The following is a 15,147-nucleotide window of genomic DNA, read 5'->3' as shown; positions in this document are numbered from 1 at the left end:
GCGGGCAGGCCGGGCGGGCGCCGACAATGAGCCTCCATAAAAGGGAGCGGCGGGGGGCTAGAGCCCCGGATTGAGCCCTCCCCGCCCGGGGTCCCGACGCTCTAGGTCTCGGGGAGGCCGAGACGCGCCCGTCGCAGGCCGGGCCGGCGAGCGGCGGGCGGCGGGCGGCGGGGAGGGGGCTGCACGGGGCGGGAGGCGGCCGCCGGCTTGCGCGCAGGCCTGCGCGCCAGTCCTCCGGCGTCCGGTCACCGAGAGCCCCCAGGCCGCGCCATGGCCCTGAAGGCCGAGGGCGCCGCGCTCGACTGCTTCGAGGTGACACTCAAATGCGAGGAAGGGGAGGACGACGAGGAGGCCATGGTGGTGGCCGTAATCCCGCGGCCCGAGCCGATGCTCAGAGGTGAGAATGGGAGGGGAATCCCACTTCCGCGTCACGGTCCGGGGCTCGGGCTTCCCCCGCCACACCAGTCGGGGGTCCGGGTACCCCCTCCCGCGCCTCCAGTCAGGGGCCCAAGCGCCCCCACTCCACTCCGGCCTGGTGCCCGGGCGCCCCCTTCCCCCTTCTGTCTGAGGTACTGGCGCTCTCTTGTTCCACCCCCAGCGGGGTTTGGAATCTCAGGCCTCCCCGAATTCCCCCTCCCCCGCCCAGGGTCTGGAGCCTTCGATCCACGCCCCGCGAGCTCCGGATCTTCCGGTGCCCGAGCGCCCCCTCGCCCGGGCCCAGCACGACGGCTTCGAGGTGACGCTGGCGGGTCCCACCCCTCCCCCCTCCCCCCTCCCCCTTCCCTCTACCCCCACGCCGCGGAGGCAGAGACAGAGGCAGGCCCAGGGGCCTGGCCGTGTTCTCGGCCGAGGGCCGAGGGGCGGCAGGGCCTCCACGCCGGAGCTAGGGGCCCCGCACCTTGGTGTCAGGAGTGATTCGGTGGGTGGAGGCAGGCGCCGCTGCAGCCCGCCAAAAGGTGGATTTTAAGGGCGCTCTGTGCAGAATGCTTTCCTACGCCCCCCTCACCATCCCCGGGCCTTGCGCTTGCATAAGCCACAGGTGTCAGATTCTCGCGCTGCAAGGGTGAAAGGGGTTGCATAGGACACCTAGTTTTGGAAAAGGAGTGCTTGCTACGGGCGCCCTCAGCCACTCTAGAAGGGGATTGGCCTCGGGAAGGGGTTTGAGGAGCAGTCTGGGAGCACTCGCTTTCCCCTCCTCCCTCACCGATTTCTCCAGTCCTCAGGATCTTGCAAACTCTAAGAAAACAAAGAGCCACCTTAGTGGAAGACACACTATTCATGAAAATGCAAAATCTTTTCATTCCTAGATACCCCGTCCCTCAGGGGGACAGTACCCAAAAGGTTGAGAGCAAGGCCATTCTTTAGCCTCAGCAGGACATGGTGACGTCTCCCTGCACTGCCTCTCCTTTTTGGAATCAAGAGTGCTATAAAATGAGGGAAATAAAGGCCACTACCTTTCTCAGAGCTTTCAATCCAAAAGAGAGGTTCTTTCTGTACTTCTGCTAATATTTCTCGAGTGCTCAGTGCCAGGCTGTCTCAGTTAACCCTCTCAACAACCCTGCGAGAGCATCCTCCTTCCCCAGAGAAGTGAATTCATTCAGCAAGTATGTGGGGGCACCTCTTATATGTCAGGCACTGTTTCAGGCTAGGCATGCTAATAGCTATAAAGAAAGTCGAAACTTTGCTCTTCTGAAACATAGATGTAGATACTAATGACCAAAGATAAATGAAGATAAATAAATGTATAGCATGTCAGGTGGTTCAGAGAACAGGAAATCAAAGTAAGGAGAAAAGAGTGAGGGTGTTTCATTTGGAATATCAAGTGGTCGGGAAGGCCTTCTCTAAAAAGGTGAATTTTGAACACAGACAAAAGGAAGCGAGGGAGAGAACCCTGTAGATAATTGGAGGTTAAGAATTTTCGGCAGAGAGAATAGTAAGTACAAAGGTCCTGAAGCAGAAGCTTCTTGAAAGATTTGGGGTGGGAAAGAAAAACAGACGAATTCAAGGTTTTTGGCCTGAGCGACTGGAAGGATGGACTTCCCATTTGCCGGGATGGAAAGACTGGAGTGCAGGCCTGTGGGAGATGGGGAGTTAAGGTTTGAACATGGCAAGTTTGAGAAGTTTATGACACATTCAAGCACAGATGTCAGATGGTAAGTAAGGCATGTGAATCTAAATTTCCTGGGAGAGTCTGGTTAGAGGTATAGACATGGGAGTTGTCAGCAGGCGGGCCCTGGGATGAGACCACCAGAGGAAGGAGGTAGATATAGATGGGGTCCCAGGACCGTTGTGGAATGCTCCAGTGATTCCAGTTTAGAGACTGAGTCATTCCTCATCAAACACTGCTGAATGCCACTACATGCCAGGCACCGTGCCGAGTGCTGGAGATACAGTTGTGAAGGATCAAAAATCCATGCTGTCTTGGACCTACAGTGCAGTCAGGAGACAAAGGGAACGAGTAGGAAATGAAGCAGTGAGGGGAGCAGGGAGCTCAGGTGGGGCAGATGGCAGCTTTCTAAGGGATGGCAGACAAGCCTTGGGTGAGAAGACGGCTCTGTTCCGGAGAAGGGACTGGCACGGGTGCCCGAAAAATAGCTCCAGTGAAGTAAGAGAAGAACCAATAGAAGGTGGTGCCCTGGAGTCCAAGGGACAAAAATCAAGATGGAAGAAGCCATCTGTCAAAGGACAAAGTTGAAGAGCTGACCGCTGGGTTTAGCATTGGTGACCTTGACAAGAGCTGTTTTCGAGGAGTGGTGGGAAGGAAAGCCCACCTGCAACCAAGGGATTCCTGCCCACAGTCACATCTGAGCGGGGTGCAGCCCAGCCTTGGAGCTAGACCTGAGACCAAGCCAGTTCTCAGACCCAGTGCAAATGCCACCTCTTCCAGGTAGTCCCCAGGGGTTAGGGTCTCCCATGTTTGTCTTTCGCTCCATCTTCTCAGGTGGGAGGGAGGTGCAGCCACAAGGGATCAGAAACCCTGAGCTGCCAGGCTAACGTGGGTCTGAGCCTGCATCCTTTGCTGAGCTGAGAAGGGTTCCCATCCTGTCGGAGCTTATGGGCCATGTGCACAGGGAACAGGTGCTGAGTCGACCAGTAGGGACGAGCTAGGTTACTGCTGTAAAGGCTTTGGGAGGGGAGGCTGTTTCCGACAGGATGGGAGGCCTCTTGAAGGGACCTCAGCAAGTGGAGGAACAGGCATGGTTGCCATTCACTGACCCAAGAAGGCTCATTGAGCGTCTCCTCTCCTACGTGCCAGGCCCTGCGGGGACAGTAAGATGACAAAATTTACCATTCTTGTCCTCAAGGAAGTGCTTCGCTGCCGTGGCCTGGTAGTCGCATATGGATATAATCACCTGCCAGGGGTGGGAGGTCAGGAAGGCTTCACAGGGCTGAGGTTTTGAGCAGGGCCATGAAGGAAGTAGAGGACTTTGCCAGACTGGTGGGCTGCCAAGGCCGTAGACATGCAGGAACGCAGTCTGTGGAAATGCCTGGTGGACCTGTGGTCGGAGACTAGATTGAGGTAGCAGGATGCCGAGGCACGTAGGCTGTGTTTATCGCGGCTAGTGCCTTGTGGGCTCCAGGGAGAGGGAGAAAGAGACTCTAGGTGGGAAAGTTCCTTCCCTACATATGCCACCAGGTTTGGGGAATCCTGTTGTCTGTATTGTTGGTTGTGGGCACCTTTACTGACAGTACCCGCCCCCTCCTCTCCCTCCGTAGTGGCCCAGCAGGAGAAGACCCCACCGCCAAGGCCCAGCCTGCTAGAGGCAGGCAGCGATGGCTGTGAGGAGCCCAGGCAGCAGGTGTCTTGGGAGCAGGAGTTCCTGGTGGGGAACAGCCCGGGAGGCAGCGGGCGGGCACTGTGCATGGTGTGTGGGGCCGAGATCCGGGCCCCCTCGGCGGACACGGCACGCACCCACATCCTGGAGCAGCACCCTCACACCCTGGACCTGAGCCCTTCCGAGAAGAGCAATATCCTGGAGGCCTGGAGTGAGGGGGTGGCCCTTTTGCAGGACTTCAGGGCCGAGCAGCCGTCCCCGCCCCATTCAGGTAGCTGGGCTGGGGGAGGGGAGGAGGGGGAAGGAAAAGTCAGGACTCTTGTTGCTCACTGGCGTCTGCCCCCTTCAGACTCAGGCCAGGAGGTCGAAGTGGACCCAGACTCCGACCCGGACCCCGAAATGCCAGCAGAGATTGTCGTTCTCCTCGACTCCGAGGACAACCCCTCCCTCCCTAGAAGGAGCCGGCCCAGGGGACTCCGCCCTCTGGAGCTTCCTGGTCAGTCATCCCAAAGCCTCAGAGGCTGAGTTGGGGGGAGGGGAAGCATGGGCCTTGCCATCTGGATGGAGAGAGGCTGCTGGGCAGGTACCCTCAGCAGCCCTGTGGTTACGGCAATCAGGCCTCTTAAAAAGGTCTTGTCTTTTGCAGCGGCCCCTGTCCCAGAGCCGGTAAGCAAGAAGCCACGTGGTCAGAGATGGAAGGAGCCCCCTGGGGAGGAGCCGGTCAGAAAGAAAAGAGGCAGACCCATGACCAAAACCCTGGACCTGGACCCGGACCCGGACCCAGGTGAAGGCGAGGAAGGTGTGGGCTCCAGGAGGAAAGCTAGGCCCCTGGGGGGGGTGGAGGGATGCGTGGCAGAGGGCACCTGCACCTCAGCTGAGGCCATGGGCTCAGCCCTTGGGAGTCTGACCTCACAGTTCCATCCTGTCCTCCCTTCCAGATCCCCCCTCACCCGGCTCACCCACCGAGACTTTTGCGGCTCCCGCCGAGGTCCGACACTTCACCGACGGCAGCTTCCCCGCTGGCTTCGTCCTCCAGCTCTTCTCCCACACCCAGCTCAGGGCCTCAGACAGCAAGGACTCGCCCAAAGAGGGGAGAGTAGCAGAAGGAGGTCTTCTCCAGCCGGAAAGCCCCTCCCCAGGTGAGCTCGTGAGAGGGGCTGACAAGTGCGGGGTCAGGAAGGCCGCATCCCTGGGGTCTGGCCTCCACGAGGCTGCTTGGCAGCAGAGCCCAGGCTAGAGGTGGCTGGTGCTCCAGTCCCCTGGGAGAGGGGCCGAGGGCAGGTGGATTTAAATACAGTAGCCAGCCAGAGAGCTGAGTTTTTTGTGAGCTCCTTGGGGGTGTCCTGGCTGGTTGGTAGGTTGGGTTAGGCCAGTGCTCCCCAAAAGCCCGACACCCATCACCGCAGTTAAGGTTGATTCCAGCTGGAGCCTGAGGTGCCCACCTTGGCCCCGGTGGACCAGGGGCCTAGATGGGACCGATAGCAGAATAGACGGGGCGAGCACTCAGCAGACACCTCAGCTCAGTTTACGTCTAATAATAGCAGTAAGTGCTTATGTTTTTATCATGTTCTCAGATTTTAAGAAACTCATATGCAGCTCATCTGGCCCTTATAAAAGTACCTTTTCCAGATGGACCGACTGAGTCTCAGAGAGATGGTTCCTCCTCTACGGTCCTTGTATTCATTTCCTGAGACTGCTGTAACAAACTACCACAAACTTCGTGGCTTACAACAACACAGATATACTATTTTCTAGTCCCGGAGGTCAGAGGACTGGAACGGGTCTCACTGGGCTACAGTCAGGGTGTCAGCAGGGCTGGGTCCCTTTCTGGCTCCTAAAGGAGGAAGTCTTGCCTCTGCCAGCTTCTAGCAGCCACCTGTGTTCCTTGGCTTGTGCCCTCCTTCCATCTTCAAAGCAGGCCGTGGCCAGTGCAGTCTTTCTCAGGATGCCACGTTTGGGTCTGACTCTTCTGCCTTCTCCTTCCCCTTTAAAGGCCCTTGCGATTACACTGAGCCCACCCAGACCATGCAGATCTCTGTTTTATTTTAAAGTTGGCTGATTAACAATGTCAGTTCCATCTGTGGTCTTAATTCTCCCTTGCCGTGTAAGATACCGTACTCACAGGTCCTGGGGATTAGGACTTGAACGTCTTTGGGGGACCGGTATACTGCTACCACAGTCACGTAACCTAGCAGTAGCAGAATTGAGATGAGACTGGCCTGTGTTCCAGCAGGGCAGGGCTGAGCCTGGTTCCTCTCTCTCTTCATCTCGCCAGGCCAGGCCCTGCTTGCAGCATCTCAGACGCAAAAAATGTTTTTTCTTTTTTTTTCTTTCTTTTTTGGCTGTGTTGGATCGTCGTTGCTGCGCACGGGCTTTCTCTAGTTGTGGCGAGCAGGGGCTAGTCTTCATTGCGGTGGCTTCTCTTGTTGCGGAGCACAGGCTCTAGGTGCGCGGGCTTCAGTAGTTGTGGCTCGTGGGCTCAGTAGTTGTGGCTCGTGGGCTGTAGAGCGCAGGCTCAGTAATTGTGGCACACAGGCCTAGTTGCTTCACCGCGTGTGGGATCTTCCCGGACCAGGGCTCGAACCCGCGTCCCCTGCATTGGCAGGCAGACTCTTAACCACTGCGCCACCAGGGAAGCCCCAGAAAGGGATTCTTGAGGGAGTGAATGTGTGACGCAGAGAGTGCCTCGTCCCGCCTGCCTGAAATGGGCGTTTGGAGTTGGAGCCCTGAGAAAGATGGCGCACGGGGTGCTGGAGGCTCCCCAGAGCAGGGCTCTCAAAAAGGAGGTGTACTTTTTGCCTAAAGAAAAAGGCAAACCTGTCACTTCAGCCCACATCACTCAGTGGTGACCACTGTCAAAAGTTTGGCTTGCGTCCTTCGGACCTTTTCCGAAGCTCTGTGCACGTCTCTGCACGTGTGCTTTCATGTATTTATTCTTCACCACTTTTTCTAGTCTGGAGGCAGGCCTCACCCCTGTGAGGTTGTAACTGTCTCGGGTTTCAGCTTGAGTCACCTTCCAGTCCTGCTTCCCCAGGACTGTGCTCGGCCTGGACTTGAGTGTTTCCCGGGCCCCCTCGTATTGTCAGTGGACCCCTGCTCTAAATGGCTGATCTCTTCCACTGGCTGATGAGTCCTCTGGTTTCATTCTTGAAAGTGGGGGCTTTATTTTGACCCCTGGGGTACCCTGTGCCCAAACCCCACCTGTGTGGAGTGAGCAATAGGTGAGAAGGGCATCCTTGAGATCTCAGGTTTATTTGGGCTGAGTGGGCAAAGCCTGAGATTTGGGGTTCAGCAAGCTGATTGAATGAGTGAGAGGGATGGAGAGGGCTGAGAGGTGTTCCCGGCAGAGGCTGGGACCTGTGGAGGTTGGAGACAGTCCAGAAACTGCAGGAGGCACTAAGTGACACAGCAGCAAGTGTTCTGCAGCCCAGCTATGGGAAATGACAGGAGTGCCACAGCCTTTGTCCCCACGAAACTCACAGTCTGCCTAAGGGTACAAGTCAGCAAATAGAGAGTAGTGTGGTGCCCACGATGGTTCTGTGCCGAGCACAGGCTCCAGACCAGTGGTTTCAGGTCGGTTTGGGGTTTTAAGTCCCCAAAGCTCAGATTTCCCAGAAACCTGTGAGGCTTCAACCAGAATGTCTCTACTTTGAGTTGTTTTATTTATTGAAACTCTCCAAGGATCTTATTTGAGTAAAGGTCCTACCACTTTAAATCAAGGATATAAGAGTTGGGGGGCGGGGAGTCACTGTGGTCAGGTCAGCTGACCTGGTGGATATGTGTGTCAAGCAGTCAGGGACGACTTGCTGGACTTTCAGGGGCCTCCCAGGCTGAAGGTGGGGACCTGGCCAGGAGAGGAGGTGAGCCCTGAGGGCCCACTTGCACACAGTGGAAAAAAGCCTCCTGCTGGGGGGGGGGTGGGGTGGTGGTGTGTGTGTGTGTGTGTGTGTGTGTGTGTGTGTGTGTGTGTGTGTGTGTGTGTGTGTGTGTGTGTGTGTGTGTGTGTGTGTGTGTGTGTGTGTGTGTGTGTGTGTTGTGTGTGTGTGTAGATAGTGGGAAAAAGCCTCTTTGTCCTGCTGGGGGGGGTGTGGGGGTGGGAGGTGTCAGCACCTAGAACAGGGCCTGGTTGTGTGTGTGTGTGTGTGTGTGTGTGAGTGAGAGAACACCTAGAACAGGGCCTGGGTGTGTGTGTGTGTGTCAGCACCTAGAACAGGGCCTGTGTGTGTGTGTGTGTGTGTGTGTGTGTGTGTGTGAGAGAGAGAACACCTAGAACAGGGCCTGGCACCAAGAAAGCCCTCAGGGAAGATTTTTTGACAGATGAGTGGATGGCGGCTGCCTTCACTCGTCATCCTGGTGGTGACATGTCCAGAGTCTCTGCTCAGAGACAAGCCTTAGTGAGAAACGAGAGAAGTGGGCCCAGCCACCCCCTGGAGAAGGCGTACACATTCACACACATGCACACGTGTGGAGGAAGGGGAGGGGAGGGAGTGGGGAAGCAGAGCAGTTTGGGCCAGGAGAGAAGTCGGGGCGGTTCTGGGGTGGGGGTGCTGCTGCTTGTCCCAGGGACAGAGAAGTCCTCTTGGCTTGCTCTCTGGCGGCCTGGGGCTCTGCTCACGCACTGCTTCTGAAAGAAGATCTCTCTACCGCACCTCAGGCCTCGCTCTCCTGAAACACCCCTCCCCACCACCCACCCCTTTGCCCTCCCTGCTGTCAGGAAGAATTGGCACTTAATTCCAATGTACTGAGTTCTTTTAATGTATTTTTTCCTGAAATCCACAGGACCACCTTATAAAGGATTATTATGTCCACTTTACAGAAGAGGAAACTGAGCCTTGGGCAGGTGTGTTTCACCCGTGCGACTCCCCGCCTGCAATGAGGGCCAGGAATCAGTTCTCTTGTCAGACCAGGAGCTGTTCTTTTCTCTGGGTCTTCCCCATCAGCCTACGCAAAGCTGTTCTTTCTCCCTTCTTGGCCCCTCATCCCATCGTAGCCACCGTCCCGTTTATCCCCGAGCCTTTGCAGCAGAGCTGGAGCACTCTTCTACACTGTCTCCAGTCTGTCTTTAGAAGCCACTTGAGTCAAACTCATGCTCACCACCCTACACTAAAATGGCCTTTTTGGCAACATTGCCATTGACTTCCATAAAGTTAGATCTGGTGGTCATTTCTCAGTCCTTGTCTTTCCTGACCTGGCAAAAACAAGGAACCCCTCCCTCCCTCCCTCCTTCCCTCCTTCCTGGAGACCCTTTCTGCCCTGGGCCTCTCGGGCAGCAGCATGCCTGGGTTGCACCTGCCTCTCTTGCTTGTTCTGTCCTAGCTCCCCAAGGGGGATCCTATGGTTGTTTTTCTTCCCATTTCTGGAACATATGTTCCTTTGGGTCAGGATGTTTGCCTGTTTCATTTACTGTGATATCCGCAGTGCCCAGCACAGAATAGGTACTGCTGCTGTATTTGGTGGATGAATGAATGACCCAACCGTGGGTCAGGGTCTGCACTCAGCGCCCTGGGTGATCCCGTCCAGGCTCACAGCTTGAAGGACAGTTCCTGGGCTCACAGTCCCGCCTTTCTCCTCCACCCCAGACCTCTCCCTTCGGTTCCAGCCTCTCTCTTACCCGTATGACGTGTCTGATTGGTTGCCTAAAAGATCCCCCAAACTCGGAGTTTCTGACGGCGTTTCTGAACAGAACCTCCAGTCTCCTCCCCTCCCCTCCAGCCACTCTATTCGCCCCCAGTCTTCCCTTACGCAGGAAGCTGGCAGCCCCGTTCTTCAGTTTGCTTGGACCAAACCCTCAGAGTCATCATCTTCTGTCTCTCTCAGACCCCACATCCGTCCATCAGCAAATCCTGTTAGCCCCACCTCCAAGATGCTCAGAATTGACCCCCTGTCACTACCCCTACTGCTGCTACTTTCATCCAAGCTTCCTTAACAACCTTTGAACTTGTCTCCTAGCTTCTGAGCTTTGCCCTCTGTGGTCGGTCTCATACAGCAGCCAGAGCCCCTGTTGAAACACAAGTGGGATCCTGGCACTGCTCTGCTCAGAGCTCTCCAGCACCGTCGCTGTCGCACTTCAGATAAAAGTCAGAGTCCTCGTGGAGACCAGTGGTCCTCAAACCAGGATCTTCACCTCTTCTGCCCACCAGGGCATCTGCATTTGCTCTTCCTCCCGTCAGGAATGCTGTTCCCCAGCTAGACACGCCGCTGACTCCTCGCTTCCTGTATGTTTTGCTCGCGCACCAGCTCTGTGAGGCCCTCCCTGCTACCCCGTCCCCTTCCCTGGTGTACTTTACTTTGCTTCTGTCTGTATATGTCACACTGCATTCTTGCTTTGTTCATCCTGTTTATTGGCTCTCACCACTGGAATGTAAATTCCAGGAAGGCCACTTGGCCTGCTCCATGTTCTGGGGAACCCCCAGCAACTGGACTAGTGTTGGGCACAGTATAGTTGCCCAGTAAGTTATTGTTGAATTAAGGAGCCAGTGAGTAGGCTCCACTTGCCCTCGAGGAGCTTAGAGTTTGTCAGGGAGACAAACCAGCTCACGTGACTACAAAGCAGAACTTGTTCAGTCGCATGACCCAGTGGCAGCCATTGAGTCATTGTAAATCCCGGCAAACAGTACAGCAGAATTGTACCTGTTTTCTCTGCCAGATTTTAAATCACTGGGTCTCTAGAAACAGTGCAGAAGAAAACCACAAATAATACAGACGCCGCAACAGTTACAGTCACCGTTTTCTGGCTTTGTTTTTTGATGTAACTTTTGCGTGTGCCCGTGCCAAACCGGACATTTTGGTACCTGAACAGTGGCTGTCAGCAGTTCATGTTCCCTGTCCTAAGGCCTGGTTTTGTCCATTGTGAGTAGCTCCTCCACGCTGCTAAGTTGGACATCTGACCCCTGCGTGGTAGGTATTGACTCGGGAGATGAAGAGCCTGGTTGAGCTTCCAGAGCAGAGCTGAATGTTAACCCAGGACTCTCTGTCCAGTGCTCTCTCCTCCGCCCTGCATATTCACCTGGTTGCTCCTTTGTGGGCACAGTCATGTCTTTTTCTGCTTTGGGGTGTTCCCCACCCCACCACCTCTGCCCACACAAGGCAGAACCCATCAGGCTAGGGTGCCCAGTACGTCCTAGATGAAACGGAGTCAGCTGAAGGTAGTTGAGGGGAGCGGAGTACAGCACTAAGCGTCCGTGTGCCACAATACTTGAGGGAGGAAGGCTGCAGAGGGCCTGCACTGATGCCTGCGGAGGCGCGATGCCCTTGCGGTTGGTGCTGGTCCTTGGATGATCCAGGAGCACAGCCTCCCACTGTCCCCAGGCTTCTCCTCAGACCACAGGTCCTGGGCTATGGAACTGAAGGCCAGGAAATGGGGGTGTGGTTTACAGAGACCCTCAGGGGACATCCTCAAGGTGCGTTGTCTGGAGGTCCCTGACTCTCTCTCTGCTCCCATCCTTGCCCAGCTCCCCCTCCGGGGCTTCGCGGGACGCTGGATCTCCAGGTTATCCGCGTGCGGCTGGAGGAGCCCCCGGCAGTCAGCCTCCTGCAAGACTGGTCCAAGCATCCCCAGGGCACCAAGGGTGTGGGAGCAGGTGACAGCCCAGAATGGCCCGCGGTTCTGTCGGAATCCAGCACCACTGTCGGGGGGCAGCCAGAGGCAGGGAGTGGCCTGTAGGTTCTTGCTCTTCAGGGCGGGGAGAGGAGGCATTGTCACCCTTCGGCTTATCACTCAGAGCTGCCCAGCTCGGCCACCTGATGGAGAGTAAAACCAGGTGCCAAGGCAGGATGGAGAAGAGGAAGGTGGGCAGCATCCGCTATGACTCGGGGACGCTGGAAAATGTCTCCCCGAGTGAGGCGTGAGGCCAGGCCCTGAGGGGGACGGGGTGCCGAGGGCTGTCGTGCGGTAGGGCATTGGGCCTTTGGAGAACACCCACCCGATCCTTTTGCTGACCCAGACCTCTCTGTCCCCCTGACCTCCTCCCACCTTCTCAGCCCCCCACCATTCTCCCTTGGCACAGTGCCTTACGCAAGAGGTGGTCGTGACGGTGTTGAACTGAGTCCCACTACCTCGGGGGACGCCTCTCCTCCCCCACCCGTTTCGGCTCCTAAACCAGGAGGCCTCCATTACCTCTTCTTCCTGCTCCATCCCTGCAGGTGGCTGAAGTAGCCTACCTGGGGGCTCCGTCACTCACACTCTCCTCTTCACCCCTTTTCCTGTTGTATATATCTCCTTTGTTGACAATAAATTATTTTTTTTTATTAAGAGAGTTCCGTCTGGGCCGTCATTGGGGGAAGGGGTTTGCTAGCAGGATATCCGGCCTCCTGGAGCGACCTTGAGGAGGGCTAAGAGGTGGTCCTGGGTGTGAGCCAGAAAGCTGCTGCCCCAGAGGCTGGAACAGGGTCAGGGCAGGCTTTGTTGGGCCAGCAGACCGAGGCCGAGTCCGTGAGCAGGGCACCTCGCCCCCTCCCCTTACCCGTGCCCTCCAAATGGGGTCGGAAACACCTTTAACAGGTACCTTCTGACTCACTTGGTAAGCCTCTGTCCAAGACAGGCCGCACTGGGGGGCCCAGGGGAGGAGCTGAGACTTAACATGACCTTTACAAAGTGCCCTGGCTGTGCCCAGTGTGCAGGGGAAGAGAAGCCTCCCCTCCCCCTGCCCCAGGAAAGGAAGGCAGGCGGTGGGGTCCTGAACGCCCCCAACCTTTCAGCGCTGAACGTTCAGCCTCATGGTCTGCCCGCCCTCTCCTCGGCTTAATTACACCAAGCCTTTGGCTGGTTCTCCTGTTCCCCAGACCCAGAGGTGTGTCCACTTGGATCTCTTCAGCAGATTCCTAACCCCTTATCCTCCTAAATTAACCGTCACCAACCGAATCTGTGTAGCGTTGTGTTTTTCCTCTTTGGTGAAGGGGGCTCTCAAGAGAGGCACAGAGGGCTCTCAGATCCCAAACTTCACTGTCCCGTTCAGAATCCGGGGGTGAGTGGGATAAATAGGGCCATCCACCCTCTGCACCTGTACTGCTGATGGATCCCGTGCAGCCGGGGAGGGGCGGGGCGGAGGCAGGGCTCACAGGGCAGTTGTTCCTGTGTGACACCAACCCCATCAGGTTTTGAGACTGACCAGAGAGCTGGTCCCTAAATAAGGAAGGGTGTGGGCTTGAGCGCGCTGTGCTGTGTGCCCGTCTGAGCTGGTGTCACCCGTGGGCTCAACCAGGTGTGAGTGATCTCAGCGTGGTTGACTCATGGGAAGTGGTCCTTTCTCCCCATCTGACGAGCTCGGGAGAAAGAGCCCAGGGACATCTGGGGCCCTCTTCCAGGGGAGACCAGAAGATTTGTGGTGTGGTGGGGGGAAGAGGGCAAGGATTCAGGACCCCTCGTGTCGAGGGCGGCTGCACCAGCGCGTGATGGCAGGGGGCCATAGAACTACCCTGTATCTCTACCACCATTTCGGCAAATTGGCAAAACTTGTATCCTTCCTAATAGGAAGAAATAAGTAATGCTGAAAGTTTGGCTCTGAAACAGACTGTGAACTGTCACAGGTGGTCGCTGTCCGTCCTTTCAGTCGTGTGACTGTTTACATTTATGCCAATGTGCTTTTAAAACAATGTGGCTGTGTTGCTGGGTGTTGACAGTTGGGAGAACTTACATAAAAGCTCCTCGTGCAATTGTGAAGCTAAGTGCACCTTTGCGGCTGTTAATTATGATTGAAGGTTTGGCCCGCTAGACTGTGAGCTCCTTCCGGGCGAGGGCTGGATTGCATTGACTCCATTTTCCTAGCGCCCTGCATAGGGTCCGGTGCACAGTAGGTGCTTAATAAATGTTTGTCTGCTGACCTCTTGGTGCGTATTCCTGTGCGACGTTTGTGCAGTGCAGGCCGGTCCCTGCAGTGTGGTCCTCGGCATGAGGTGGCTGCCATGGTGACTGCTGGTGACGTGGTTGTTCCACGGCTTAAGCCCCACATCCTGGGTGGCAGGGATCTGCCCAGCCTCGGCCAGGACCCCAGGGACTCCGTGAGCATGTGTGGCTGGGAGCTGCCTGTGGGCACCTCTGGGCTTCCAGGGAGAGGTGGAGAGAGTGGAGCCCGGGGAATGGCTCCACCCAGAGTGCAGAAGGGAGTTTCTGAACGTAGGGGTCTGCCACCTGGGCCACAGCCACAGTCCTAGAGCCTGTGACACCAAGAAAGCCTCCTTTGCAAATATCAGCGACCCGAGTGGCTGATGGTGGTGACGTTCTCCAGGTGTGATGCTGGAGTCCAGCCACGACCAGGTGAAGGAGCTGGGGAAGAGGATGCCGCCGCCCGACCCCTGAGCCGTACCCCCGCCCCTAGTCCCCAGTACTCCTTTGTGCTCTGAAGGCGGCCACCTGCCACCCTTCACAACTGCCCTCCTTGGGGTCCAGTCAGGGAGCTCTTTTTGGAGACCAGTAACAGCCCTGAGGGCAAAGGCAGTCCGAGACCAGGGAAGAAGCAGCCCCTTCCCTCCTTGAAGAGAAACTGCAGTGTGTACGGCCGTGGTTGGAAAGGGGGGAGCACGGTTGGAAAAGGGGGAGGGTCACCGGCTGGGCCCCCGTGCAGCACCCAGTCCCGTCACTGCTCTGGTCCGGACTCCGCGGCTCCTCCAACCCGCTCTCCCTTTCCAGGGCCCCCCACACCCCATTCCTCACACACACAGCCAGGCTGCAGAGCGGCTGGAATGAGACTGCCTTCACGGTGTGAAGTCCTGCACACCCCTGAGGTGTGGAGGAGGCTGGGGGCTGGGGTGCGAGAGCGTCTCTGAGGGGATTGCAGCCTCTGCGTCTGTCCGCACGGAGGGTCTTTGGGAAGGGGGCACCCAGCTGACCTCCCCAAGGCAGGGTGGGGGCTGCCGCTTGCAGGTGTGACAGGTAAGGTGACTCCACAGCACACCAGTGTGTCTGTTTCCCACCTTCCTGGAACCAGGTGCCTTCATATCACCGAATCTGGCCAGTCCCTCTCTTACCTCGAGCAAATAGCCTCGCTCCGTGGACAGAGTACACCACGAGAAAGGAAGAGAAAGGAAACAGAGCCACCTTTCTGGCCTCCCTAACACCAACAGCAAAGCCTCAGGTCTCCTCAGGCCCCGCACCTAGGAGGCCCGGGGAAGCAGAGGCTGGGACGAGCACCCTGCAGGGCCAGCTTGCACAGCCGTGGATGAAGGCCCCTGGGCAGCCACGGTGCTGGGAACTGTGGGGTGCAGACAGGACACCTGCCCTGGTCTCCACTGTGGGTCACCCGACCTTGTGCCCATGATACAGGTGAGGAAACTGAGGCACCTTGAGCTGCATGTGGTACCTTGCCTGCCATCCCAGAGCGGCTAAAGGAGCAGAACCTGGCTGAGCCCAGGTCTGTCTGACTGCAGAGCTGTTGTC

General features: G+C 56.9%; 1 protein-coding gene across 5 annotated transcripts; it reads left to right on the top strand.

Annotated features, from left to right (window-relative positions):
- On the top strand, positions 1–12,031 carry SPINDOC (spindlin interactor and repressor of chromatin binding). 5 transcript variants are annotated; one of them, XM_060303045.1, is made up of 7 exons: positions 1–397; positions 3,718–4,047; positions 4,126–4,272; positions 4,423–4,575; positions 4,715–4,915; positions 8,556–8,616; positions 9,726–11,371. In XM_060303045.1, exons 1-6 carry the CDS (start codon positions 271–273, stop codon positions 8,603–8,605), a joined length of 1,008 nt encoding a protein of 335 aa, XP_060159028.1. In that variant the 5' UTR covers positions 1–270; the 3' UTR covers positions 8,606–8,616; positions 9,726–11,371. The 5 variants fall into 5 exon arrangements, with proteins under 5 accessions (XP_060159028.1, XP_060159029.1, XP_060159027.1 ...); XM_060303046.1 differs by having other exon boundaries at positions 11,228–11,364; XM_060303044.1 differs by having other exon boundaries at positions 8,556–11,371.
- The last annotated feature ends 3,116 nt before the right edge of the window (positions 12,032–15,147 follow it).

Source organism: Globicephala melas, chromosome 8, assembly GCF_963455315.2.
Source record: "Globicephala melas chromosome 8, mGloMel1.2, whole genome shotgun sequence".
Lineage (NCBI taxonomy): Eukaryota > Metazoa > Chordata > Mammalia > Artiodactyla > Delphinidae > Globicephala > Globicephala melas.
Note: the sequence above shows the minus strand (reverse complement) of the source record. Positions and strands in the feature narration are given on the sequence as shown.

Coding starts and splice junctions, on each gene's coding strand:
- SPINDOC (XM_030833822.2), top strand. CDS start 271: ATGGCCCTGAAGGCCGAGGGCGCCGCGCTCGACTGCTTCGAGGTGACA. Junction 398..3,717: donor GCCCGAGCCGATGCTCAGAG/GTGAGAATGGGA, acceptor CTCCCTCCGTAG/TGGCCCAGCAGGAGAAGACC. Junction 4,576..4,714: donor CCCAGGTGAAGGCGAGGAAG/GTGTGGGCTCCA, acceptor CCTCCCTTCCAG/ATCCCCCCTCACCCGGCTCA.